General features: G+C 38.9%; 1 protein-coding gene across 1 annotated transcript; it reads left to right on the top strand.

The window, feature by feature from the left end:
* Window positions 1–27736, top strand: PON2 (paraoxonase 2). The gene is made up of 9 exons (XM_070424301.1): window positions 1–121; window positions 8427–8497; window positions 15116–15171; window positions 19322–19487; window positions 20013–20139; window positions 21761–21961; window positions 24822–24903; window positions 25616–25744; window positions 26375–27736. Exons 1-9 carry the CDS (start codon window positions 48–50, stop codon window positions 26531–26533), a joined length of 1065 nt encoding a protein of 354 aa, XP_070280402.1. The 5' UTR covers window positions 1–47; the 3' UTR covers window positions 26534–27736.

Genomic DNA, 27736 nt, shown 5'->3' with positions numbered 1-27736 from the left:
CCACAGTGCTACCCGGCCAGGCCCGAGCGGCAGCTCCGTTCCGCACCATGGGGCGGCTGGTGGGACTGAGCTTGCTGGGAATCGCGCTGGGGCTGGTGGGCGAGAGGCTCCTGGCGCTCAGGTGAGTGGGGCCCCTGGGATCCAGCCGTCCAAGCGCTGCCGGGACGCCCTGCCCGGGAGCCTCCCCGCCCTCGTGTCCCCGGACTCCGGGGGCCGCGGCTGCGGGAGGGGCGAAGGCCGCGGACGGCTTAGCTCAGTGCGGGCGATCGGCCTGGTGATTGCTCTTTTGATTGCTCTGTGTGTCCGTCCGTCCCCCCCCCCCCCACCCCCCCCACACACACATTCCCCCCTCCCCACCCCGTCATTGAACCCCTGAGTCCACCCCCAGCTACCAGCAAAACCCAGCACAGTTTGGGCTGAATCTGGAGACTTTCTTGAAAGTTTATAACTCTTTGCCGCTTGCAAAGTTCTGTTCTCCCTAGATGGGCAAGCAAGTGCTTTGCAAGTACCAGCAGGGGCAAATCTGAGCGCTTTCGCTTGAAAACAACATGATTCCTCATGCACTGAAACTTAATTATAAAGGTTCATTCCGGGTCATTGGTGCTGCTTCCCTTTGTGGCCCGAACCAGCCTTTCCCTTTCATAAAGCTGCTCTCCATCTCTCTCCGCTGCATGGTTTGAGGAGCTCTCTAACTTTGGCGAGGGGGCGGTCAGCTTCTGGTCTTACATCACTTCCTTATTTACCTCTTCACCCGGGAACCCCGAAGCCAGAATGCCAGCCAGTACAAGCCTAGTCCAGCTCACACTTTAGTGATAATGAAAAAACACGGGTGGGTGGACGTCAGCGTTCCTGAATTACCAGCTCAAACCTTCTAAGCCGCTTGCAAAAGAATTCCAGAAATATTGAGCACTTCCTGTGTATGGTGCGTTTTCCTAGGCTCCTGTAATAATGCACAATCTTACCCTTAAGAAGTTTACTTTATTACAGGGGAGGAGAAAAAGTATATATATATATCCAAGGCAGGTACAACCTATCCCTACAGGTTTAAGGAGGAAAGATTATATCCCCTAAAGGTAGAGTTTAGGGGACAGAGACATTGGCCTTGAAGGATGAGTGGAACATATATGGGATGAAGGAGGCACAAATGAGAATAGTAGGGGGAGAGGGGAGGATAGATTTGAGATGAGCTATGTTGAGATATGTTACAAAATTGGGGCTGCTTTGATAGGAAAAGGGGAACTATTGATGTTTGTTGTATGTTCTGTTTGTTTGTTTGTTTGTTTTTGTTTTAAACAGGAACTGTTAAACCGCACGAAGCACAACCAGTTGTGTTAGGTAGAGATGAACTTGGAAGGATAGATTGGAGTAGGGCAGTAGTTCTCGGTCCTGGCTGTGCATTTGGACCTCCTGGGGGTCTGATGTCTGGGCTGTACCCCCACAGATTCTGATTCAGTTTGTTTGGGTAGAGCCCAGGCATGTGTGTTTTTTATAAATTTCTGATCATTCTATGTGCAGTTAAGAGTTGAGAGGTACTAGAATCGAGAGTGAATAGACATGGGGAAACTAGTTAAGGTTTTGCAATAGTTTGGAGAGAATATCAGGGGCCCAAACTCTGGGACCCCAGAAATGGGAGCAGTCACAGGTGATAGATACCAGAGTTTCCAACTCTACTGTCCAGTAGCTGTAGCTTCATCTGCACATGAAGGGATGCAAGTAGGAGGAACAGTGTGTGTGTGTGTGTGTGTGTGTGTGTGTGTGTGTGTGTGTGTGTGTGTTGGGTGGGGCTGGTAGTTAGAGTTGGAGTAGGCTCACTTACTGACAGGACAATGGACACGTTGACCTTAATTTTCATGTTATGTAAATGCCCATCCTGCTCTGCAGAACATTCTTGAGTTGGATGATTTTGTCTGATCTGACCAGCTCTCAGTTCCCAAGGCAAGTCCCCCAAACTTCACAAACTCAGTAAGTTGCCCCTAAACTTCAAACCACCAGTATTACTACCAGCTGAAGTTTTCTTCTTACTGATCTTAAGGTTTTACCTTTAAGTTCCTTTAAATGATAAATGTCATTGTTGTAAACCTAAGAAAAAGTAAATAAAGCTTATGTACATAAAATGTACCTGATAGGTCATTTATAATTTAATGCACTTTTTAATAAAGATTTGACTATAATACACTTTATTGAGCAGGACTTTATAGGGTAGTAACTTCACTGGATAGTTGAAGTCCCGAATTGGTTGATGTAAGAACGTGGGGATGACTGGTGGGCAGCTAGATTTTACAAATGAAAGTGCAGGATGCCCAATTCAATTTGAAATTCAGATAAACAACGAATTGTTTTTTTAGTGTAAGTATAACCTATATAATACTTGGTACATAATTATACTAAAATATCATTCATTATTTATATGAAATTCAAATTTAACCAGGCATCTTGTATTCTAGCTGGCCACTCTATGATTGTAGAATATCAAGTACTATTGTTTATAGAGTTATGGAGCGCTCAAACGCATACATAACATTTCTCCTTTCAGACCATTAGAGTCTATTTTGAAAATCAGCATGTCCCTACCTCTCCATAAGGAAAGGTTCTTCAAAAAGCGTGGGGGGGGGGGGGGGGTGTTTTGTTTTTTGCTGTAATCTGGTACCTGCTATTTCATTATTCTATTTTTAGAGATGGTACTTTGGCACTCAAGTATTTTTCTCCCCCAGGGTGCCCACTTAAATTTCAACTTGAATTTCAGATAAACAATGAATTTTTTTTTTTAGCATAAGCATGTCCCAGGTGGATAAAGGGAATCAAAGCTGTCTCTTTCCTTCTGAACTGTAACTGGCCAAGGTTCCCAGGGGAGGATGGTCTAATACACCCAACTTTTCTACTCTTCCCTGGTTGAACAATAAAAGGGAAAATAGAAACACACAGACATCGCCAGGCCAGTTGCTCCCTGATGCAAAGGACACACCTTGGAATGAATCATGGGACTTGAGTACCTCAGAGAACTGTGTGTGGGCAGGAACCCCCAAACAAGCGTCTGAACATTCTGCTTCTTTCCTGACACCTTTTATGACAGCTCCCCCAGGACGCTACCCAGTATCTGAATACTTCTGAAGGGTCAGGCTCTTTTCTTCACTCCCCACCCTCCTTATCATTTATTGTGTGACTGCACTGTGCTTGTCTCTGTGTCAAAGTTCTTTATATTAAACCAAAAAGTACTTTTTATGACCTTCGAAAGGTAAGCCCTTTTACATTTCTGACTTTATACATACCTTCCTTTTTATATTATACCATCCTTTCTATATTATACTTGTAAAAACTGAGGCTGGGAGACATGAACCAGTTAGTTCAACAGGTAATTAGTGCTGATCCTGTACACTAAGCTAGGTCTTCCGATTCTAAATACCCAAATACTGCTTACCAGCTCCCCGACAGCCTCGAGCTTTGCTGCCATTGAAATAGATTTCCCCCAACTCTGCGTGCCTAAGCATAAGCTCTAGGTTACTAAGTGCAAGCATTACAGGGGCTCAAGAGGTAAATTCCAAAGGGCTTTACAAGTCTGTATATAACAGATAAAGCCCCTGTTTGTCCGTAGTTAAGTCTGTACTTAAAAGATAAAGCCCTATCAGTGGCTTCTAAATTCAGGCTGTGAGCTATGGAACAAAGTAATGCCTGGAAGTAAGACTGTGTTCCAGTTTGCTCAAGACATGTTAATACCACAGCCTGGTACACCCTTACTACTACAGCCCAGTGAGGCAAGGGAGTAACTAACCGCCCCTGTCTTAGTCCACTCCAGGTGGGTCATACTATTTCTCTTGAATGAAAGAAATATTGATCAATTCCTAGTAATGATGTTGGTTCATGCTTTGTGGATAGACAGCCTGAACTCCTTTCCTAGCTCCACTATTTATGTGAGACCTTACTTAGCTTTTTATTTCACCTTTCTGTGTCTCAGAGTCCTAACCTGTAGGATGGGAATAATAATCCTACTGGCTCCATAGTGGGGCAGAGAAAAATAAGTGAGGTCATTCTTGGAAAGTGCTAGAACAATGTCAGACACATGGTAAGTGTTCAGTAAAATTACCTGTGATGACAAGGATGTGCAAGCAGGGTTCTTAGACTTCTTATGCAGTAGATCTCTTCAGCATTCTGCTGAAGCCTTGACTCTCAGCATCATGTTTCTAAATGCATAAAATAAAATACATGGGAGTACAAGACAAACTTAAACACTATAGAAGGTAATTCATTTAAATGCTTAAATACTATTGCCAAAATATTTTTTAAATCTAATAAATGTATAGTAACCTGGCATTCTCTCTCTCTCTCTCTCTCCTCTCTCTCTCTCTCTCTATATATATATATATATAATTTATTTCAGAGAGGAAAGGAGAGGGAGAGAGAGATAGAACAATCAATGATGAGAGAGAATCAATCAACAATGAGAGAGAATCATTGATCGGCTGCCTCCTGCGTGCCTCCCTCCCCCACTGGGGATCAAGCCTGCAACCCAGGCATGTGCCTTGACTGGGAATCAAACTGTGACCTCTTGGTTCATAGGTCGACATTCAACTATTGAGCCATGCCAGCCAGGCAACATGGCTTTCTTTATTAAAGCCTTAAAAAGATCTACAGGTAATTGCATATCTAACAGTAGATATTTTGAGGTAGTGGTGAGTATAAGTGATATTTCGAGATGTCTACCACAACTGACATGTGATATAACAATTCCGTAATTTCTATTAGTGACAGAGTTGCTGGTACTGCTGGTAAAAAGTTCTATGGTTTGTTGCTTATACTCATCATCAAAGGAAATGCTCAATTTCAGTTAGAGGTTTAAATAAAGATGTATTTTTGCTCCATCCAAGTTCATGGATCTCTTAATTTTAACCCATGGACTCCTTGAAGGTCACTGGCCCCAGATTGAGAACCCCGAGGTACATGTTTTTGGTGGCCGTCATCTGGAGAATGATTGCTGATTCAGTTGAAGGAAAGCAGTACATATTCTTTCCTATATTACACCTATCATATACTTGTAACTAAAAGGTGAATAAGCACATTTTAATGAAAAAAGAAAATGAAAGTGAGAAAAAAACGAATCTAAAACAGAGAAGGCAAATAGCTTCCATCTTCAATGTCCACTTTAATAGACTGGTAGTGGTTGCCTGGAATATTGTGTCTGAGGCTAGCTCTGGGTTATAGGAAAGAGTTATGTGATTGATTAGCAATGTCTACATGACAACAGAGTGTAAACAGCCATACCATCTGACCTAGTCCATTGATAAGCATGCTAGGGACATAAAGTGTTAGGGAGCAATAAGCTATAGCAAAAATATCACTTATTTGTGTTGTACCATTTATCTTTTTCTTTTCTTTTTGTTTGTTTGTTTGTTTTTAGCATAAATGCATTTAGGCTTTTTAATTTGCTAGTACAAAGAAGTTTGTATAGCTCTCTCTTGTATATTCTCCAAACTTCTTAAATCTATTACCAGTTAGGAGTGCTTTCAACTGTAAGAACCTATATCAAATTAATGGTAGCTTATACACATAGAGGCTTATTTTTCTCACATTATAAAACTTGGTAGGTGAATCATTTTTTTAAAAATATATTTTTATTGATTCCAGAGAGGAAGGGAAATGGAGAGATAGAAACATCAGTGATGAGAGAGAATCATTGATTGGCTGCCTCCTGCACACCCCCCACTGGGGATTCAGCCTAAAACCCAGATGTAGCCTGACCAGGAATCCAACTGTGACCTCCTGGCTCATTGGTCAATGCTCAACCACTGAACCACACCTGCCTGGAAAGGTAGGTGAATCATTTTAGAGCTTGTCCACTGAGTCACTGATCACATAAAGGGGCAAGGTTCTTATATTTTTGTTCTTAGATCCTTTACTAATGGCTTTATGACCTAACACTTGTCATGTGAAGGATGCTGAATGGTCGCTATAGTCCCAAGCACCGTGTATGTGGTCAAATCATGAAGAAGGGAGAAAGAGTGGTGCCTGTCAGCTCTCTTCTGACGTCTGCCTTTTCCATCAGGAACAAAAATGATCTTTGCCAAACGCTTGGGTTATATGATTATCCTGAAATACAAAGAGGGCTGGAAAAGCAAATATTTGGCTTGCCCGCCTCTGCAGTGAAAAGGTTTGAGGAAGAAAGAGGGTTAGAATGACTTTAGGTTTGTCAGCTAGTAGAGTCTGCCACCCTGGAATACAGAGGTCCACGAATGAGCAGGGAACTGGTAGTTCTGCCAACAAAAAGCCTAGCAGTTCTCTACTGAAAGAATTTGAAACTTGATGGATCCCAAAGGCTGGAAGTGAAATTCTCTCTTTTATCATAAAGACAAGAAAGCATGATTTGATTAACTAGAAGTTATGCATGGCCCTTGTGTAACTCTTCAATTTTAATAGCAGGCAGTCTGCATATCGAGAGATAATATTGCATAACTAAACTAGTTGATGAAGATTGCCCTATTAGCAAAGTGTAATCATCAGTCATTTATGCAAACTAAGTTGACTCTGAAAAATACCCCATATTAAACTGTTCAGACACATCTGGATTTTATTTAATCCATATAGTTTATCTCCGAAAAAGGTAGATGTAATCATCATTATCCCTGTTTTTGTACAGTCAAATGGGCGTAATAGTAAGTTGTATAAAATCGGCACTTAAACAAGCGATACAGAAACTTGATGAGCACTGCAGCTGTGACCTACTGACATAGCTACACCTGTATCATACGATGTCAGCAGAACCTCGGAGGTCATCTAATCTCATCTTTATTTCATACCTAAAGAAGACTGAGGCCTATAGAGATGGACTGACTCGTTGATGGTCATGCAGTCTTACTGCGATGACAGGAACACAGCATTTCACTCCTTTCTGAGAAAAATGCAAGAGTGGATGAGAGTACTGTCTCTATGTGGTACCTCCTGGCTGGGTGCCAAATCTCAGGAGCGTTGCTTTACCTCTGAGTCAATTTTTCTCATCTGTGAAAAAGGAATAATAGTACCTACTTCTTAGGGCTGTGCTAAGAATTAAATGAATTTATTCAGGGAAATCACATAGAATTGTAGCAGAATCAATTACCTCTTAGCTATTTTTGTTATTGATTTCCTTTTACCATCCATAATTATCAGCAACAGCATCCTCATCACTAGTATTACTACCACTGCTACTACATAAGGCTACATATAGTTGTCATCCCCTTTAAATTACTCCTGCAACTCACAAACATGAGTTATTATAATTTTTATGTTTTAGTTATTTTTCATTTTTATTATATCCATATATTTTATATACTTATTTTATTCATTTATTTTTTATTGCTATATTGTTTCAAGAAATTTAACACTATTCGAGTTCTATGATTCCAAATACATAGTGATTAACACTTTAATTAGAAACTTTACATATGCCAAAATATATAGTAGTTGCCACCAGCTGTTGGTAATTCTGGGTTATCTAGGCCTAGTTTTTTGTTTTTGTTTTTGTTGTTGAGAAACCAGTAGTCTCCCCTATATTCAATGTCTAGAAGTCAGATGCTGTCAAGGAGATAAATAGGAGAGAGACAAGTGGCAAATTGTCCTTTGGTCTCTTAAAAGTGTGGATGGGTGAACTACTTTGAAAAATGTAAACTATTCTGCACCATTGGCATTATTTATGACTGTAGAGAACAGGAAGGTGAGACAGTGAGAGAAGAGAGGGGAAAGCCTGCAGTACGTGGCTTTCAAAACAATAGATCCCAAACGTATTTGCCCAAACTGCTTTGTGGCCTACTCTAGGGTGGGAAGGGAGAGGGAAGATACTTTATTAGAGCTCAACATTATTCTCATTATTTCTGCACTTTAGTTTTCCTGAAACAACAACAACAAGTAGTTTTGCCAGAGTAAGTGGTATTCTCCAACCTTCTCACTCTAATAGATATTGTCCCGGGATGAGACCTTCTCCACTTCTTCCATAATAACTGCTTGTGGGGTGTCCTCTGTGTGCCATGCTCTGAATAATGCCCTTCACTCTTGGCCTTCCTTTTGTCACTTGCAGAGGGTCTGAGCATTTCTGGGCTCCCCGGGGTCCTCAAGAGAAGACAGGGCTTCCGGTTATACACCTGGAGCTCTTCCCACAGCACCAGAGCTGTGAGACATGTGACCAGCGGCCAGGTGCACATTTGCATAGAAACTCGCATTAGAAGTTTTTTTTTGTTGAGTATTGACTTTCTTTTACAACCCACATTCACCTATAGAACTTTGTGATATGCATTGTTATTTTAACTTCATTCTATGTTTTATATTCCTCCCCTTGTCTTTCTACCTTCTCTTTTCTCTGCTTTAGATTTGTGCTGTGTTTTCTGTGTGGCTGTAAGCCTCTTAAACCCTTTCTGCAACAAAGCAGGGAATACGTACATAAACAGGTGAATTTTTTTAAAAAACAGGAATCGACTTAAAGCCTCCAGTGAAGTAGAATCCGTAGACCTTCCAAACTGCCACCTGATTAAAGGCATTGGTGAGTATGAGAAAATGCTTGTGATATACCTTCCATTGTTTGGCCACCAACATTCAAAAACTCATTAACAGTATTTTGGCACGCCAATTACTGTTTCTCAGAGGAACAATTAAATTAGAGCAACAAAACCTCTTTAGCCAACCTCTTTTGATCTCATCCCCTTGTATTTATTTTTCTCTTTTACTCTCATTGTAATTTATTATTTATATAATCCTATATTTATTGTTTGCTATCTTGCTTGCTTAGTGACATTTCTGAACTATTTTTGTAAAGTATGTATTCTTTGTTGTATGCGGCCACGAAGATATGTGTTCCATTAGCCTAGTAGTCAGCTAGTAGAGGTAAGACAGAAGGAAAAGAAGTTGTTATAAAATAGAAAATAACAATCTCTCAACAAACATCTCTATTCCCCATAGAAATAACCCCAGAGGGTAAAGGTTTTTTCTTATCCTTCCTGATATTTCCAAGGCAAATGCAAACAAATACATGCAAACGCCAGAGATATTGCTGGTTTGGGGCCAGACCATCACAATAAAGTGACTATTGCAATAAAGTGAGCTGCAGTCTTTTTGCTAATGGAGGGTCTTTGTTTTACTTTGTAAAAAAAAAAAAAATCAACATCAGGGAAGCACATATATATCTACCTTTTTTCATAAAAGCATCTTAGTATAAGATTATATTCTGCAACCTGCTTTATTCCAAACATAGTATGAGCAGCTTCCCGCATCAGCTCATGTGGGTCTCCATTGGTCGGCAAACTCATTAGTCAACAGAGCCAAATATCAACAGTATGATTGAAATTTCTTTTGAGAGCCAAATTTTTTAAACTTAAACTATATAGGCAGGTACATTGTTATTAACTTAATTAAGGTACTCCTAAGGCTTAGGAAGAGTCACACTCAAGGGGCCAAAGAGCCGCACGTGGCTCGCAAGCCGCAGTTTGCGGACGACGGGTCTAGCCCATTCTTCATTCCTTTTGATATTTACATGTACCATGACTCATTCAACCATTTCTCTCTTAATGCACATCTGCGTGATTACAGTTTTTTGCAATGGCGAACAAATTAGTGAACATCATTGTAGGTACAGCTCTTGCATTTGTCTGTAGGATAAAGCCTCAATAGTGGATTATTGTTCAGTTAGTGTATATGTTTAAAGTTCTGGTAGTCAATGCTATATTGCCCTCGAATCGGCAACACGTATAAACTCAGTACGGCGTATTTATGACCACATTCTCTCCACACAGCGTTCAAAGTGTTCTTCTGGCAGAAATAAAAGTGTAGTGACCTTTCCTAATCACACCCAAGAAGGCTTCGCGCTCGTGAACCCTCTGCGTTTGCAGAGAGCCTCTTCCACTTCAAAGTTTCTTTTATTCTGTTCCTCGCCTCTCCTCTGCACATCTGTTTCCTATGTGCTCTGTCTCCTTTTTTCCGTTGCTGCTTTTCTACTCTTCCTGGTCCCATCTCTCTTCCCCTAGACTCCTTCCTCGTGGGGCTTCTCTTTGTTGCAGTTGCCCAAACACTTAACAGGAGGATACACACTCAGTATCAAGGACCAGATGGGCCAGATCTGTGCCGAATAATACAGACAGTTCTAGAACTAAGTTGCCTGGAATCCCAAGAAACTCAGTAAGGCATCCTGCCTTCTGGCTGCCATCATGAAGAGCCCCCTCAGAATTGGTCACTAAGCAAAAGCCAGACGGCATCTGGAAGGAATGTTGTACAAGGTTGGGAGGTTGAGTCGGTGATCTTTAAGGTTACTTTCACTGCTGAGTTAATAATCGTCCAATTATTAAGCGGCCCTTGGCCTTGGGAAGCCCACCTTCTGTGAATTCAAGTCCCAGAATAGACAGGAGGGCGCAGCCAGACACAGTACAGGACAAACTGCCAAATGGTTGCTATTACAACTCACGGGGATGGACGGCTCCTCAGAGAAAAACAAGCCCAACAACATTTGTATTCTGAGCGAGCATCTGTCTGTGTTGCTGACCTTTATGTTGTGATGTGTGTGAGCTGCTGTCTGGAATTGGAAAGAACGGGGAAATATGTCACCTACGGTCCCTCGCGCGAAGTGTTTAATGCCTCTGAGGCGCTTCAAAAGGCAACAGAGCGAAGACGATGAGTGATTAGAAGCACATTTGGGATACATTTTTAGATCTAATTAGAATTGAACCTTTTTTTTTTCTTTCTTTTGGCTTATGCTCTGTGGTTAGCACACACTATATGAACATTTGTCGAATGCTATGTTAGCGATGCATAATGGTTAATAATAGCTTGTAACCACACGTTATATGTTTTTAACAACAGTTGCTTGTTCGGTGGTCTTTGATTACAAGGAATAGCAGTGCACTGTGCATACTTTCCCATGTAGACAAAAGCACTTCTCAGGGTATGCAGCAGGGATAGAGAGGTTCTCATTTTTAGTTTCTACTTTGGAAACAGTAGTAGCCTATACTTGAGGCCAAGTGGTTCCTCCAAGAGATAAGACCACCACCCCCTTACCCTTTACTCCCTCCCCCTAGCTCCCCAGAGCACACGTACCAATGCTACATTTACCATGGCTGGAAATGAACTTTTTGCAACTCTTGGGTGCTTTATACATACATACTCTGTTTTAATAAATAATAATCACCTACCACATAAAATATAAGTTATGTACCTCCTGTGGAACAGAGAATGAGTTCACTGTTCCATTTTTTGTATTCCTTCTCAGTGTATCTTACAGAAAGAAACTAAAATTTTATCACCCAAGATTTGGCATACTGTCAGTATATAAATAATAAAAATTATAACAATAAGATCTAGTTAACTCTGTTTGAGGCTTGAAAGTTTACAAAATTTTCTAAATGTTTTTTGAAAATGCTGGCATTCAGAGTCACAGACTAAAACAAAATTTTGAATGTATTGTCTCTCTCAAGTGATTTAACTTGGCAATCAAGACCTTTACAACTGCTGCTTGGGAGATTTAAAAACAGCACTAAAATTTGTAGCCTTTGTCATTAAGTACTTTATAGTATGCCTATGAATAGGAAAACAACAAAAACCCATTACTATGAGATATAGACAGTTTTTTTCTTTTTATAACAGATAAAGACCCAAGGCTCAGAGAGATGGAGTAACTTTTGCAAATTTTCTTTCTAGTATCACACTCTCCGAGTGATTAATACACATGCCTAAGTGGTAAACTAAAAGTAGAAAAAATAGGCTGTCTTACATACTGGACACTCTATTGGGTATGGCAAGGGCTGATTTGCTGTTATAAAGTTACAATAAGGAACTTAGAGAAGAGAGAAACTTATTCGCTCTTACATGATAGTCCAAAGATAAGCAAATGGCTTAGTGATTACATGACTGTGCTCATAGTGATTACATGACATGGTCATCCTGGGACAAAGGCTGGTGAAGCAACACAACTCTTGTTTACGTATTGCTTCCATCTCGGTCCAAGACTAGAACTCTGATTAGTTGCCATTTCCCATCAGGAAGGGGAAGAATGAAAATTTACATGGATATTAGTTTTACTTTATTTTATCTAGTAGTTGCATACATCTTGTACTATCAGATCCCATTAACCTAAACATAGACAAATGACTAGCAAGAAAAAGGAAATAGCCAAAGCTCTGTTGCCATGGGCCTGTAGCCGAAAAGGGGGAATATGGATCCTGGGGAGCAGGTGGCCATCTCTGACACAGAGAGGTAATTGCTAACGGAACAAGAGGGATCAAAATCAGATGTGCTAAGCCAGAAGACTGTCTAGAGAAAAAGAGTTTTAAAAAGTTTTAAAGAAAAATATAGGATATGAGCTGGTAAAGATCTTGGTGAGAGGCATGGAAGCAAGCATTTTTGGGCAAAAGCCAACATATGGAATTGACTGCAGTTGAATTTACAAAGTGAAGTGTCTGCAGAGAGGAACCAGGGGATGGTTCTGACAGAAAATTCATTAAATGTGAGGTTGTATTTTTCCCCCAATGTGCTTTTAAGTCAGAACAAAAGGATTTAAGTCCCAGCTTTCCAGTCTGTGATCTTGAATAATTTGCTTAACCTTTCAAAGTCTCCATAGTTTGTACTCTAAAATAAGAGATAATGATATTGCTTTTTAGTGTTATGAAAGTTATATGAAAAAATGTATATGTATATAAAGTACTTAAAAGGAGCCTGATACTTGGTAAACAATATATGTGAATAGCTACTACCATTACTTTACTATTATTATTGTTGGAGAAAAAATTTCTCCAGCATTGACTACCTTTCAGTAATTGCACTTAAGAGGTGACAGAGGTGAGAAGAGATAATAAACACCTATTATAGTAACAGCTATAGAAATGAAGATGAGGCAGTGGATCTGGAAAATATTCTAAAGAAAGCTACAGGTAAGACATCCCCCCTCCCCCCCCCCCCCCCCCCCCCGCCCTTGGAATTAGGCCATGGATTAAACATAAAAAAGTTACAATACAGTTGAAATAAAAATATATTTTAAAAACATTCTTCATTCTTGATTATTTAAATGATACTAGTATTTGTAGAAAATTTTAATTAAAGAAAAGTACAGTGGGGCCTTGACTTACGAGTGTCCCGACTAATGAGTTTTTTGAGATACCAGCTGTCTCTCGGCCGATTTTTTGCATTGAGTTGATATTGTAATTTGAGTTAACAAGCTCCTTAACGAGCTCGGTCTCGGAACGAATTAAACTCGTAAGTAAAGGCCCCACTGTATAAGGAAGAAAATGAAAATCACTCATAATCCTAATATCCAAAGAAACATTGTTGATTTTTTCTATATATGTTTTTGTCTGTGTGTAAGGATGTATACATTGAAATAAAATAATCTTAATTTTTAGGAACTACAACTTTTAATTGAGCTCCTACTAAATGGATTCAGAAAGCAAAACTTGGACTAGAATTGTGTGTGTGTGTAGGGTGTCCCCAAAAATGTATACACACACTTTGAATAATTATAAAGTATTTATTAAAATACACTTCATTTCCAAAACTGAGCTATCAGCTGTTAAAGTGTGTATACACTTTTGGGGACATCATGTATGTGTGCTGTAGAGTTCCCCTGGTCCCTGCTCACTACTAGTTGAGAACCACCATGGGACTAGAGCAGGGGTGGGCAAACTTTTTGACTCGAGGGCCACAGTGGGTTCTTAAACGGGACCGGACAGCCGGAACAAAAGCATGGATGGAGTGTTTGTGTGAACTAATATAAATTCAAAGTAAACATCATTACATAAAAGGGTACGGTCTTTTTTTTTTTTAGTTTTATTCATTTCAAATGGGCCGGATCCGGCCCGCGGGCCGTAGTTTGCCCACGGCTGGACTAGAGCCTAGAGGTTCTTAAACTTTTCGAGGTATCCCGGATACCTTTTTGAATCTGCTAAAGGCCCAACACCCTTTTCATAGAAACATCTGCACATACAGAGAACATTTTACATTGCATAGAATTTCAAAAGATTCATAGACTCTTTGCAACTCATTTTGACTCCTTAGGGATCCACAGACCCCAGGTTTAAAGTTCTTTCACTAAATCTCCTTTCTAAGGAACAGGCAGATGGATCATCTTTACAAAGTGAAGTTCTTGGCATTTTTCTTTTTTACTTTTCTCTACTATGTTAGAGCCAGCAACACTGGAAACAACCAGTCAAATGCAAACTCATGAATCAAAACAGAAATGGCCAGGTAGATGCTGTTTGGTTTTTTGTTGGTTTTTTTTTTTTTTGTTTTTTTTTGACAACCTAGACAATAATCTTGGCAGAATCCTATGGAAAGTTCTTGAAAGGGAAGATTGGATTTTGTGGACTCAAAAAATGTGTCATGATTTGGCTTAATCTAAGCCATTTTTATTCCTCTTTTCTTGTGTTTGGGTCTATTATCTGTCGGCGGAATTTACACAGTGAGACTGCTGGGAAGGCCTTATGTCTAATTATTTGCTGTGCTGTGTGGAGTGTACTGCAGACAATCGATAAACAATCAATAGTAATTGTAGTCTGCCTCAGAAACAAGCGTTAGAAGCTTCAACTGGCTTAGGTGCCTGGTATTTTTCATTAATTTTCTTTTGCTAGTTTTTCCCCCCTGTAATTTAAAGCCTAAATTTAAAGACTAAACAGAAAGCTTTCTTTGCTCATGAGAACAAGCAGGCATTGTTTTTAAAGAGGGACTATGGAATCCCAGGTGTTTCATCTCTGTTAATGAGAGAAATGTCTGTGATTGCTTCAGATTGAATGAGCAGAGAAAGGGACAAGGCTATTTGCATGGTTAAATGGCCAGGAGCCCTTCATTTTGAAAGTAATATTCCCCTGATGTCAATTACTTTAGTACAGACATCTGGATTTTATCATCAGAGTGTGCAGATGTCAACTTTTTCTGTATTATCTTTGGAAATGTGGTGATTACTTGACTTTGATTGGAGTAAACATAAACTATCTAACATTTAAAGTCAGAAGTTCACTGCAAGAAGGGATTTAGACTGACGTTTATTGAAGAGAGTAGTTCCTTGGAAAAAAATCAGGACCATTCCTAAAGATACAGACACTGATAGAGTAAACAAAGTCCTAGTTATGCTCTGTTTAACAAATAACAGAATTTGAACATGACATTTATGTGTTTCTTGAACCTGCAGAAGCTGGCGCTGAAGATATTGACATCCTTCCCAATGGTCTGGCTTTCCTTAGTGTGGTGAGTACCTTCTTTTCCCCCAATCTAAGAGGAGATGCAAGGGGGTTTGATGAGGCCGGCAGAGCAGTGTCTTATGTTTTAAATCCCTCACTTTTAAAAATACGTTTTGAAAAAAAAGAAAAACCGACAGATCAAACAGGATCTTGGAAAACTTCCTCACACTTATCTGAATTCAGAGATGAAAAAGTCTTTAGTCACTGATTTATTGTTCTTTATGTCCCCGACGCATTGCACTAACTATCCCTTTGCACTAAATATTCCATTGCAATCTATGTCTTAAAAGCTTGTTATGAAAAAGAATATTTGGGGCATTATTGTGAATATTTGATACTACATTATATTGTTTCAAATACAGCATCTACCTTTTTTTTTTTCATTCGATATTCAATTTTGAGCTAATATTCTTGCTGTTATTTATTTATTTATTTTCAGACAATATACAACTTTCCCAGACAAGGCCAATGTTTTCCTCTTTCTTTCCCGCTGAATAGCTTATCATAAATAGAAAGTCATTCACTGAGTTTATTCAACCTCTTTACTGTTCCTTCATTCTTATAAGCTGAAAATGAATAACCTCTGCAGTCATACGTTAGAAAAAGGCCTCAGAGTTGATTGGCCTATGAGATGCTGGCCTGCATCAGTGTATATTGCAATTGGAAAACTGTCTACGTGGGCTGAAGGGGACGTTCTGAGCGCCTTTCTTCCCTGGCCGGGGCCAAAGTGGGGGTGCTGGGCATCTTCATGGGTTCAGTTTTGCTTGAGGAAGCAGGATCCACCTTTGAGGGCAGCCTGTAATTACTCTGTTCCCTCTCAGCATCCCTTATTTTCAGGCTCTGAGATTCTGGAGGGATGTGGAAAAGTTGAAGATGCTTTAGAAGAGAGTCACAACACTAATAAAAACAGTTGTCAGACTTAGGAGGAAGGTGAGAGAACTCAGCTCAGATGAGAATGAGGCGAGACCACTCGCCAGGCTCCTGATGGTTTTTATAGGAAAGACGGCGAGCGGCTGGTAGTTAGCACTGAGGGAAAAAGGAAATGCCGTGGGCTTTGGCAGAAACACCGATGTTTATATTACATTTTTAAAATACAGTTGTAAAAAAAGTGATTTAATAACCTACACAGAATTAGTAAAATGATATTTCTTGTAGGACTCTGGGTCTATTTGCACATTATGCCTATCAGCTTAAGAAAAAAACAGTAGGACTAATAGTTAAAATTATACATAACTAGAGATGCAAAAATCCTGAGTAAAGTAGAAGGCAGTTGCTTTTTAAATTTTTTGAAAAGGAGGTGTTGTCAGAGATTTGTGTAACCCAGAACACACCCATTTCAAGATTTTCTCCCCATCGGAATAAATCTGAATTTGGAGGAGTGAAGTCTCCCAGTACATAAATGTAGAGCAGTTTCAGCTGAGGGGCTTTAATAGCCACAAGGATCTTATAACTGTCAACAGAATTGCCTCTGGTGTTTTTTTGTTTTGTTTTGTTTTTGTTTTGTGTGTGTATCCTTCCTTGGTTATATAACTTTCTTTTCTATTCTTTTTTTCAAATTTAGAAATGAGCCCACTTTGTTTCTTTAATTTACTCAGCATTGTTTCTAATATTTCCCAGAATACGCTCCTTTCTAAATGAATAACTCCTACATCATATCAGTTGTTTGTTCTTCTTCCAAGCAATTTAGTTCATCCAACACATTCTCTTCATTGGTTATGGATTTGAGGGTCACCTCAAAACTAACATCACACTTAATGAGGAGCTGGATGACATAGAAGCGACTGTGAAGATGATTTAAATGGCAGTGTGGATATGCTGAACACTGAACTGTACACTTAATATAGTGAAGATGTTATGTTTGTGTGTCTTTTACAGTCAGTAAAAATAAAATAATTTCTTTTAAAAAAGAGGAAAAACAGATTTAAATGTTAGGGAGAATTAAAATAACCAGGAATAGTCATCACCATCCCCTGTGCGTGGAAACCCTGCTATTCTTTATGGGAGGTTGATAAAGAATAGAGATTATTAACCACTGAAGTGGTGTTGCCAGGTAGCAATAGAGAAGTTCCAGTTTATTCTACTTGCCGGCCCTGCCAGCCGTGAAGTTATGTCATTTTGATAGATTTCTTTTTAATTGGAGAGAATTTCTTTTATGTCCAACTTTGTGCATAAAACGAGACTTCTTTTAGTACTCTAAAATTTGCATAGAATATGACTGAAAAAATTTAAAAGAGGAAAGAACTTGATTATTTCAGTGAGATTTCAGTGAGTGCCGGAAAAGCATTAAATAGAATTCAACCTGATTAAAAGATCCAGGAAAACTAGAAATAGAAGATAACTTTCCAGAAACCTACAGCAAACATAATTCTTAGTGGTTAAATAATAGCTGCCTTCCCATTAATGTTTAGAGAAGGAAGAAAATGCCACCCCCCCCCCAAAAAAAAACACTATAACCACTAGCAATCTACTAGAGTTCTTCATAACCCAAGAAAAAGAAATATGAGGTAGATAAACAGACAAAACTGCTATTATTTTCAGATAGTGTGTTACCTGGTTTTTAAATACATTAATGGTTGGATTCAAAATGAACATATAAAACTAAATGGCTTTCTCATGCACTAAGAAAAACCAAATAGAAAATGTAATAATAATAATAATAATATTTTATTCAGCACACCAACTTAATCTCCAGAATTTGTACAGAAACATAAATGAGCAGAAATATTTAAGACTATTGTGTAAAGATCAAGCAATGAGTGTGCAATATGGGGATGTATATATATATATATATATATATATATATATATATATATATTTGCCATATCTATCTATATCTCATATCTTATAAATAAATCTATAGTAATTAATAAGTAATTAATAATAATGTAGTAATTCATGTGAATAAGCATGAGTCCCCAAACCGACCAGTATGTACACAGGAATGTAGTACATGATAAAGGTGACATTCGGGATCAGTGGGAAAAGGACAGACTGTGCCGTACACTGATCCAGTTCCTGGGTTCTAGCAGTGAAAAAATGAGACAAAGTTCTGACTCATGTTCCAGTGGGGAGAGAACAAATATATGTCAGATAGTGGCAGTATTTGAGCAAAATATAAAGTAAGGTGAGGCATTGGAGAGTGATAGCTGAGGTGAGGGTGGAGTCAGGCTGCCATTTATATTTGTATATATATATATGTGTGTATATGTCAAATAGCAATAAGTGACATTTGGTGCAGATATGATATAAAGAAATTGAGGTAAGGCGTCCTAAATCTTGGTGGGGTTTGGCAGGGGCGGGGGTGCAGATTGCTAAGGCAAAAGGGACAGGGTGTATAAAGGCCCTGAGGTGAGAATTTGCTTGGTTTGTTTGAAGAGCATCAATGGCCAAGGCAACATGAGTGAAGACAGGGTAGTAGGAGGTGAGGGCACAGAGATGGAGTTTTTAGGGTAGGGTAGGGTGAAGGGGGTGACCAGGGCAGATCATATAGGGCCTTTAGGCTATCCTAGGAATTTTCGCTTTTAATCTGAGTAAGATGGGAGTTTTTGATCCAACGTGTGACATCATCTGACAAAATTTGGATGTTGATGTGAGACTAGATTTCTGCAGAGTTAAAGACAGAAGCAGAAAGGCCAGTTAGGAGGCTACTGCATAATTGTGGTGGTGGTTTAGACTGGGGCAGTCATGGATGAAGTGGTGAAAGATGTTTACATTCTTAGGAAGGGACATATTTTCAAGGTAGAGTCAACAGGATGTGAGACAAAGAGGGGAGTCTTGACTGACTCTATTCACCAAGGCTTCTGGCTTCATAGAAGCAAAGTGCAGGCTGTGGGCTCCAGGGTCCACAGTCAGTATGTAAACTTTCACGTATCCCCACCGGGTGTCTCCCAGTCCACAAACCTTCTGGTTGCCCTTTGAAGAGACTAAACCTCTGGTCTTTTGCCTCAACTCAGAAAAATCAGTTATTGTTCATCTTTCAGCTTTTCAGCCCCCAATTATTATCTTTTCTATTGTCTCCCCTCTGCTTTCTTTGTGTTTGTAACTTTATGCCACCACCTTTAACCAAAGTCTCTATTTATCTTTTATTCATAGTTCCCACTTCAGTCCATAAAAATACTTAAGCCTTTGTATTTAACCTTTCCCTCTGTTTTGAAAAGGGTCTAAAATATCCAGGACTCCACAACTTTGCACCAGACAAGCCTGGAGGAATACTAATGATGGATCTAAAAGACGAAAACCCGAGGGCATTGGAATTAAGAATTAGCCGTGGGTTTAATTTGGCTTCGTTTAATCCACATGGTATCAGCACTTTCATAGACAGCGGTAAGAGCTGATGAGCTACCAACATTAAGAAACTTATAATGGTTTGTAAATGACTGTGGAAAATAGATTTGGATCATGTCTGAAGTAAGAGAACAATTAACTCATGAATTATTCCTGAATTCTTCAGACAAATAAGTTGATTTGCCTCTGCCACTAACTGTAAGATATGCTGCATTTTGAAATTTCTAACAGCACCTTAAAGAATGCTTAGATTTCATGACCTTTTTATATACCTATGATCATGGCATTAAAAATAGCCTTATTTCTGAATTAAACTATAAACAGATTATTCATGAATTCTGTGTGTGGAGTGGAAAACACTCTCTCTTAAAGGTCAGGGGGCCAATGATCAGAAATAACACCAGACAAACAGTGATGAGAAAGACAGGGAAGAAGAATGATCTGTTAGGTCGTCTAACAGCTTGGACATTTAACCTTTCCTTGCCTGCGGTATTTAAATGTCAGTGTCTGCCTGAAGGTACTATGGCTGTCTTGTAAATTAACTCTGTTCTTTCAATTTTTCAGATGACACGGTTTATCTCTTTGTTGTAAACCACCCAGAATTCAAGAATACAGTGGAAATTTTTAAATTTCAAGAAGAAGATAATTCTCTTTTGCATCTAAAAACAGTCAAGCATGAGCTTCTTCCAAGGTACTTAGTCCTTTTGTTCATTCTCCAATTTATCTCCAACATTTTCAGATATTCCTCATGGTGGTCCTCTCACATGTGTGTGTGTGTGTGTCTTTGTAGAGCAGGGAAAGTCAATGTCCTTCATCATAGTAATCAGTGTTCAATGCGAACTCTCTTGAGAAATGATGAAATGCTTGGTACAGGGGAGATGCTCTTCAGGGCCATCATGGGAATATTAGACAAACCTCACCATTTCTCCTGCTTTCACCTTCAGGTGACTCATCACCCAACTAACAATAATACCTGCCCGATCGAGGAACGGTAGCCTGCTTTATATGGAGTTTGCATGTTTTGCATGGGACTAACACAAAGAGCTTTCACGGGGTTAGCGGTAGCTGTGGGCTAATGACCCTACAGAACTGGAGAGATTTGGGTTGGGAGTGGGTTGCTACTCCTTCAAGAGCACACAACTGCTTGACAATGGGACTGAAAGAGAACTGTGTTCCTCAACAGCTCAGTTTGCATTAGCTTACTGCTTCTTTAAAGTTTGAACTTGATGGATATTTTTAATTTCTACTTTCCTAACTAGGGAAGCATGTAACTTCCAATCATTCTTCCGGAATGATTCATAATAAATAGGAGCATAAATACCACCCTGGCAGCCTCTGCATGATAGAGCTCTTTCAGAATGAGGGGACCCACCTACCCTGTAGCTCCGTTTTTATTTAACAAAGGAGAAAGCAGCCCTTTCAGACAATTTTGCATCGGGTAATTGGAATTTAAATTTAATAACACTCTTGCCTAACTGGTTTTAAAAATGTAATTGTTTTTAGCATATAAATCTCTCACCTGAAGCATTGGATTATGGCAATTTCATCATCCATCTCTCTGCAAGTGTTTATGGAGTGCCTGTTCATTCTCGGCTGGTTGGCTTTGTGAGTCAGGTAGAAATTGAACAGTCAACCTGAGTTTGACTAATAACTAAGCAGAGAAACTTGGGAAAATCCAGCAACTTAGTAAATGGAAGCCAGGCAAATGTTACTGGCTTCCCAACCAGCCCACCAGCCAAGGAGGCTCCTCATCCAGCTCTATAAAGGATAGCTGGGTTCCTACATTTCTTGCTGTCAAAAAACATACTGTTGCCCAGCGGCATGGCTCATTGGTGAGCATTGACCTAGGAACCAAGAGGTCAGGGTTCGATTCCTGGTCAGGGCATATGCCCGGGTTGCAGGCTCGATCCCAAGTGTGGGGCATGTAGGAGGCAGCCGATCAACGATTCTCTCTCATCATTGATGTTTCTATCTTTCTCTCCCTCTCCCTTCCTCTCTGAAGTCAATAAAGATATATTTTTTAAAAACATACTGTTGGCACCACGACCTTTTATCTTTTAAAATAATCCTGCCTTAATTGCTAAATGACATGTCTTCCAATTACCTGGTACCATACAAAATTGTTCTTTGGCAAATGATTTTATAGTATATTGTATATGACAATAGCCATGTGGTTTTAGCTGAGCTTTTCTTGGGAAACCTCTTACCAAAAATTTAAAGCATGTATTGTGTAAACCTTCTAGATTCCTAATTTTTAAAGTGGAGACCAACTGGCTTTTTATGTTCTCTCACATGTTATTTTTCTCTTTCAGTGTGAATGATATCATAGCTGTTGGACCTGCACATTTCTATGCCACCAATGACCACTATTTCTCTGATCCTTTCTTAAAGTATTTGGAAACATACTTGAACTTACACTGGACAAATGTTGTTTACTATAGTCCAAATGAAGTTAAACTGGTAGCAGAAGGATTTGACTCAGCTAATGGAATCAACATTTCACCTGATAAAAAGTATGATCCCTTATAAAAGTCGTTTGATTTCTTCTCAGTCATGTAATGGGCCAAATTCTTCACTTGGTTTTTTCTTCAGTGTGGAAATAGCTTACTTGATATTTTTGGTTATTTTATATAAATATTATATGTATGTATGTTATATTATATTATTAACATAATATTTATTATAATCATATATTTATTATATAATATGTAATATTTATATATTATATGATACATGATTAAATATGTACATATAATATATTAACTATGTAATTATATGTACTATTCTATATAATAAAAGGCCAATATGCAAATCAACCAAACAGCGGAACAACTGGTCGCTATGACGTGCACTGACCACCAGGGAGCTGCCCCCTGGTGGTCAGTGTGCTTCCACAGGGGGAGTGCCACTCAGCCAGAAGCCCTGAGCTGGGCTCACAGCTGGCAAGCGCAGTGGTGGTGACAGGAGCCTCTCCTGCCTCTGTGGCAGCACTAAGGACGTCAGTCGGACATCCCCCAAGGGCTCCCAGACTGCGAGGGGGTGCAAGACTGGGTTGAGGGACCCCCCGCTGGGTGCACAAATTTCGTGCACCAGGCCTCTAGTATTTATATATTATATGTTTACATACAATATCTAATTTTTGGTATATATCATTATAGAATCTAGTTTTATAAATGTAATTTTTAATAAGATGGGATCATATTTACATATACATATCAAAGTGTCAGGTAGGTGGTCCCTTTTAAATGAATATGTCATTGTTATATTGGCTGTATATTACTAAACTAATTTAACCCATTCTCTGTTGATGGATATGTAGGTTGTTAATTTTTTCTGTATAAATACCATCTTATATTTCTCATTTACCACTTAAACTTATCCAAATATTTTAAAAGGAAAAACTCCCTAGGGTAGCTTTATGGTATAATAGCTAAATCTTCAGATTTGGGAGTCATACAGACCCAGGTTCAAATGCCAGCTGGGCGCTGGCTAAATGTGGTGCTAATGAGCCCCTCCTCTTACACATTTGCACAGACAGACCCTTAAAATAGACCTGTTAGCTCGAAGAGTGATCCCCTTAAACATCTTTAATAGATATTGTCAAATTGCCCTCCATAAGTATCTTACTATTTTTATATGTTCCACATATAAAACCACAGCTTATAGAAAGGATGATATATTCTTTATTAACTTTCCCTTTTACTGCCTTAGCCCTCTGAACAATTTAAACTACTACAAATATAATACGAAATAAATTTGGCAGTCCTTGACAACCAAATGTCTTTATTTTCATGACACAATTTCTTCTCTCTGGTTGACTTCAGAAAATGAATGTGTAATCATTTAATTTAAATTGTCTATAACTGACCCAGTGCAACTTCTCCAGCCAAATCTGTTTTTCTTTCCAACCCTCATCTTTCTGAGAGTCAAACTTTACAATCATTCAAGCTAAAAAATAATACTAAAAGGGGCTTCAGCTTTAACTCCCCGTCTTGCACCATTCCTTGCTAATCAGTGAACAAGTTGTGTTGGTTCTACCTTTGAGTCTATCCGCTACTCTCACCCTCTTTCCTTTCCACTGACATCTGCCTGGCTTAGTTTCTCATCCTCTCTGGCTGGAGTGTTAGACATCCTTCCAACTTGTTTCCAGTCCACTTTCATTCTCTGCCACCGCTGCCAATTTTTCTCTCTGTATTTCACTAGCCTTTAAGAGCCTCCAAAAGAGGGAGTTCTGTCTGCTCCATCTTGGGCTCATGCTGAGCACTGCCAGGTGCAAAGCAAATGCCCAGTAATTGTTGAATGGAACGACTATTTGTTATCATGCCTCCTTGTTATTCTAAAAATTCAGCGGAACCCAATTGCTTATTAAATCAAGGCAGGCTAAAGGTTGGAATTTCTTCAATAGGCTAACTCAGACCTCCCTTTTCTACTGTTTTGGTGCAGCCCATGCTTTAGACAAAGAACTCATTATTTAGCAAACATGCCTTTCTCATTCTTGCCCCTGTGCCTTTGCTCACATGTTTTCGCCTGTCTTGATGGTGTTTTGTCCTCATATCCTCAACTCCAGTCTCTAGTTCCATATCACTGCAGATCCCCCTTCCTTTGTGAGCCCTTCTGTGTTCTCAAGAATTAGATATTTCTTCAGTCTCTAGACCGGAAGTATTTCTTATGGTAGCAGTCATGGACAGTATTGTTTAATGTGTATAAAGCAGTCCAATCATTCCAATATACTATAAACTTTTCAGGAAAAAGGCTGTGTCTTTTTCATGTTTCTATCTGTCACAATACTGAGTTCATGGCTTTACACGTGATAATTGCTCAATAGAACAGTTGCCATGGAACGGTCAATTCAATGAGGGAAATTACCATAAAGTAGTCCATTAATTCACCCTTTAAACAGATTGTTCTGAATAGATACTTAACTCTTATGCTTAAAATTTTCAATATGTAATTAAATATGTTAATACACATTGTAGTAAAATGTGTACTGTTCTGTACCATAACATGTAAATGATATGTAGAAGTATCAAATTATATTGTGAAATATAAAACCTTTTTTTCTGAAGCCAAACATCTATTTCATTGTCCTTTCAGTGGCAAATATCACAGACTTTATATTCATAATGACATCCTATATTACTTTTCCTTACAAACCTTTTGAAAAATAATTGAACAATTCCGTGATTGTTGTAGCAACACAGAATTGATTTTGAAAGCTTACTTTTTAAATAAAAATTGACCTTTATCAAGCATTGCTTGAGGGCCCACCATTGATTACCTTCTCGGCAGGTTATTAAGACTCATTCTTGCATACTGTATTAATGAAGCTTTATGTTGTCATGGAGCTCTAACCAATGTGTCCTTTCTGCAAAGGTACATCTATGTAGCTGATATATTGGCTCATGAAATTCATGTTTTGGAAAAACAGCATAATATGAATTTAACTCAAGTAAAGGTAAAATATTTCTTTTTATATATAAAGTCAACATTAATCTAATATACTTTGAAATTGCATAGTTATACTATGCTTTTGCAATACCTCACTTAGAACAGACTATGGATTGCCAGTGTTGCTATTTTGGGTTTTTAAATATCACCGTGGTATAACCGGCCAAGTCTCCTATTCCAGCAGTCATGAGGACTGACCGGCATTACATGCAGCGGTGGGCTGGGAATGATATGTCACCTGATGCATTCCAATAAGAATTTTCCCAATTGAAAAGACTAATAGATGAATTCTGAAATGAAGGTTTATGCACGCTATCATTTCTTTTAATAATAAATGAAGGTAGAAATTGGGTACCACACCATTATTATTTTCTTCCTACTTGACAACACATATTTTAGATTGATTAAGAATTTCCTATTTTGCTTTGAATGAGTTCTTTGAGCTCACTGATCATTATGCATCTTTTAAGGAGTTCATGTTTTAGAGTTTGGTTATCAGCCTAACTTTCTTAATTTCAGGGAAGATGAAAAGTGGCTCTAAATAAGTTGATTAAATTTATTTGAACCAATATTGGTGTTAAAAGGCTGGCAGCAGGGAGGTGTGTGTAATCCCCCCCACCCCCCACCCCACCCATGCACCAAGACAGAAAAGGTTAGCCCTGAATTATTTAATCAAGTTTCCCATGCTATTTAACTATTGACACTTTTTAATTTGGAAGGTACTCAAGTTGGATACACTGGTGGATAATTTATCTATTGATCCTTCCTCGGGGGACATCTTGGTAGGCTGTCATCCTAACGGCCAGAAGCTCTTCATTTATGACCCGAACAATCCTCCTTCCTCACAGGTTTTTATAGTTTTCGTTTTTCAACCTTAATTATTCAAGTCTTTTTGAACTACTAATACAATAAATCGTCATGGGGATGGTTGATGTAGTCCTTTTAAACCAATAATACAGTAAACTAATGTAGTGGTTTTGTAATTGCTTTAAGCCAATAATTGGCAGAATTTCACATTGCTCAAATACTTTTGGAAAGGTAATCTTTTGATGTATGAAATTATGGTGGCAGCTAGTCAAAAGGCATTTTTATAAAGACATGTGGCCTCCCTATGTGGTATCCTGGCAGTTTTTAAATACCTGGCTTATCGTCAGCTCACCACATGACATGGCTTTTGTTCAAGCTAAAGTTGTGTGAAAGTAGGCACATTAGTGTGGAAGTATTCCTATTAATGCTCAATTACTATAATAACACTAAATCCTGTGTTGGCAGGAAATAACTAGATAGTTTAAGAAAGTACTTTCTTTGAAGGTTTAAGAAAGTACTTTAATTTAAGCATTAAAAAAGGTTGGTAACTGCTATTTTTCAACAGCATGTCCTCTTAATCATTGTTTCATTGTGGGAGACAAGGATCATTGGTGATGGAGAGATGTGGATGTATGGTGGTTCTATAGTAATCCTTTGTCTCTCCTGAATAGGTTCTCCGCATCCAGAATATTCTCTCAGAGAAGCCTACAGTAACCACAGTTTATGCCAACAATGGATCTGTTCTCCAGGGAAGTTCTGTGGCCTCCATATACAATAGGAAGCTGCTCATAGGCACTTTGTATCACAGAGCCCTGTATTGTGAGCTCTAACATAGACTTTGGGTATGCAAGTGTGCTCACTTCTCTTAACAATTAGTTTTCAATGAATGGCTCATTCTAAGGGAATTTAACTAGTAAAGCTGAGCCAGGATGTATGACGTGTGTAGTTAATTTTATTTCAGAAAGGAAAGGCCCCTTCAGTCCTTGTTGCACTTTTAACATAAAGGAAAATGAACAGTTTTTTTTTTTTAAATGCCAAGTAAAGGAGAGAGAAGAAAGCTGCTTTCAGTAAAGTGAATATACTTTGCACAAAATAAGCCTCACCTCCTTCTTCCAACTGCCAGAGCATGAATTCCACTGAATCAGGGTAGATCCCATTTCCTTAAAATGTGAGTGACCTCTGCTCTAACAGTGTGACCCCTGTGACTGTTCGGAACTACTGATAGGTAGCGTGTGTGGATATTTTGTACTTACATCATTGTTTACTATTAAAGAGTTGGAGTTATATTAAAGACTAACTAAAATCCTATAATAATTTGGTCTGTGTTTCATTCTCAAGGCAGGTCCTCAGGGACTATGGGAAAGTGGCTGTTTCCTCGTGGAGTTTCTTTGGGACAAGCAGGCATGGCAATGTTGGGCAATGTTAATTTCTCTCCTTTCTCACTGAGAGCTGAATGTAAATGAGCTCTTTATATGAATAAAATAAAACAATCAACTAAATAGGGCAACTCGAATTCTCCATTAGTATGGACTGTTCCATCAGCTCTCTTCCTACTTTGCCTACAAAGAAGAGATCAATGTTGGGGCAGGAAGGTCAAGCAAACTCCTCATTGAACTCAACTGTGAACTTCATCAGGAGAGATTGAAGTCAGCTGTCCAGGGCCTAGTACAGTTCTTTCCACTGACTGCACTTGCTATAAAACCACCTTAAGCCCTTGAGAGAGACTTTCCATTGTAACTTACCAAAAAGCACTTTACTTCACTTCTCATGGTTTTCCCCATCTTCAGCATCATTATCATCAAAATATTTGTGTTACTTACCAAGTGCCAAACAATGCACTAAAAATGGTCCATTCATTATCTCATTTAATCCTAAATACAGCCCTGAGAGAGTAGGTATTGATATTATATCACTGTTAACATTTCACAGATGTTCAGTCACACACCCAGTAAGGGGTGGTCCTCTATTTCTGATGCCAGAGGCTGTACCAGCTCCCACTTTACAGAAAGCTACCGCCACAGAACTAACGAGTA

This window comes from Myotis yumanensis, unplaced genomic scaffold (genome assembly GCF_028538775.1).
Source record: "Myotis yumanensis isolate MYYU_CA2020_CCGP unplaced genomic scaffold, mMyoYum1.0.hap1 SCAF_9, whole genome shotgun sequence".
Lineage (NCBI taxonomy): Eukaryota > Metazoa > Chordata > Mammalia > Chiroptera > Vespertilionidae > Myotis > Myotis yumanensis.
Note: the sequence above shows the minus strand (reverse complement) of the source record. Positions and strands in the feature narration are given on the sequence as shown.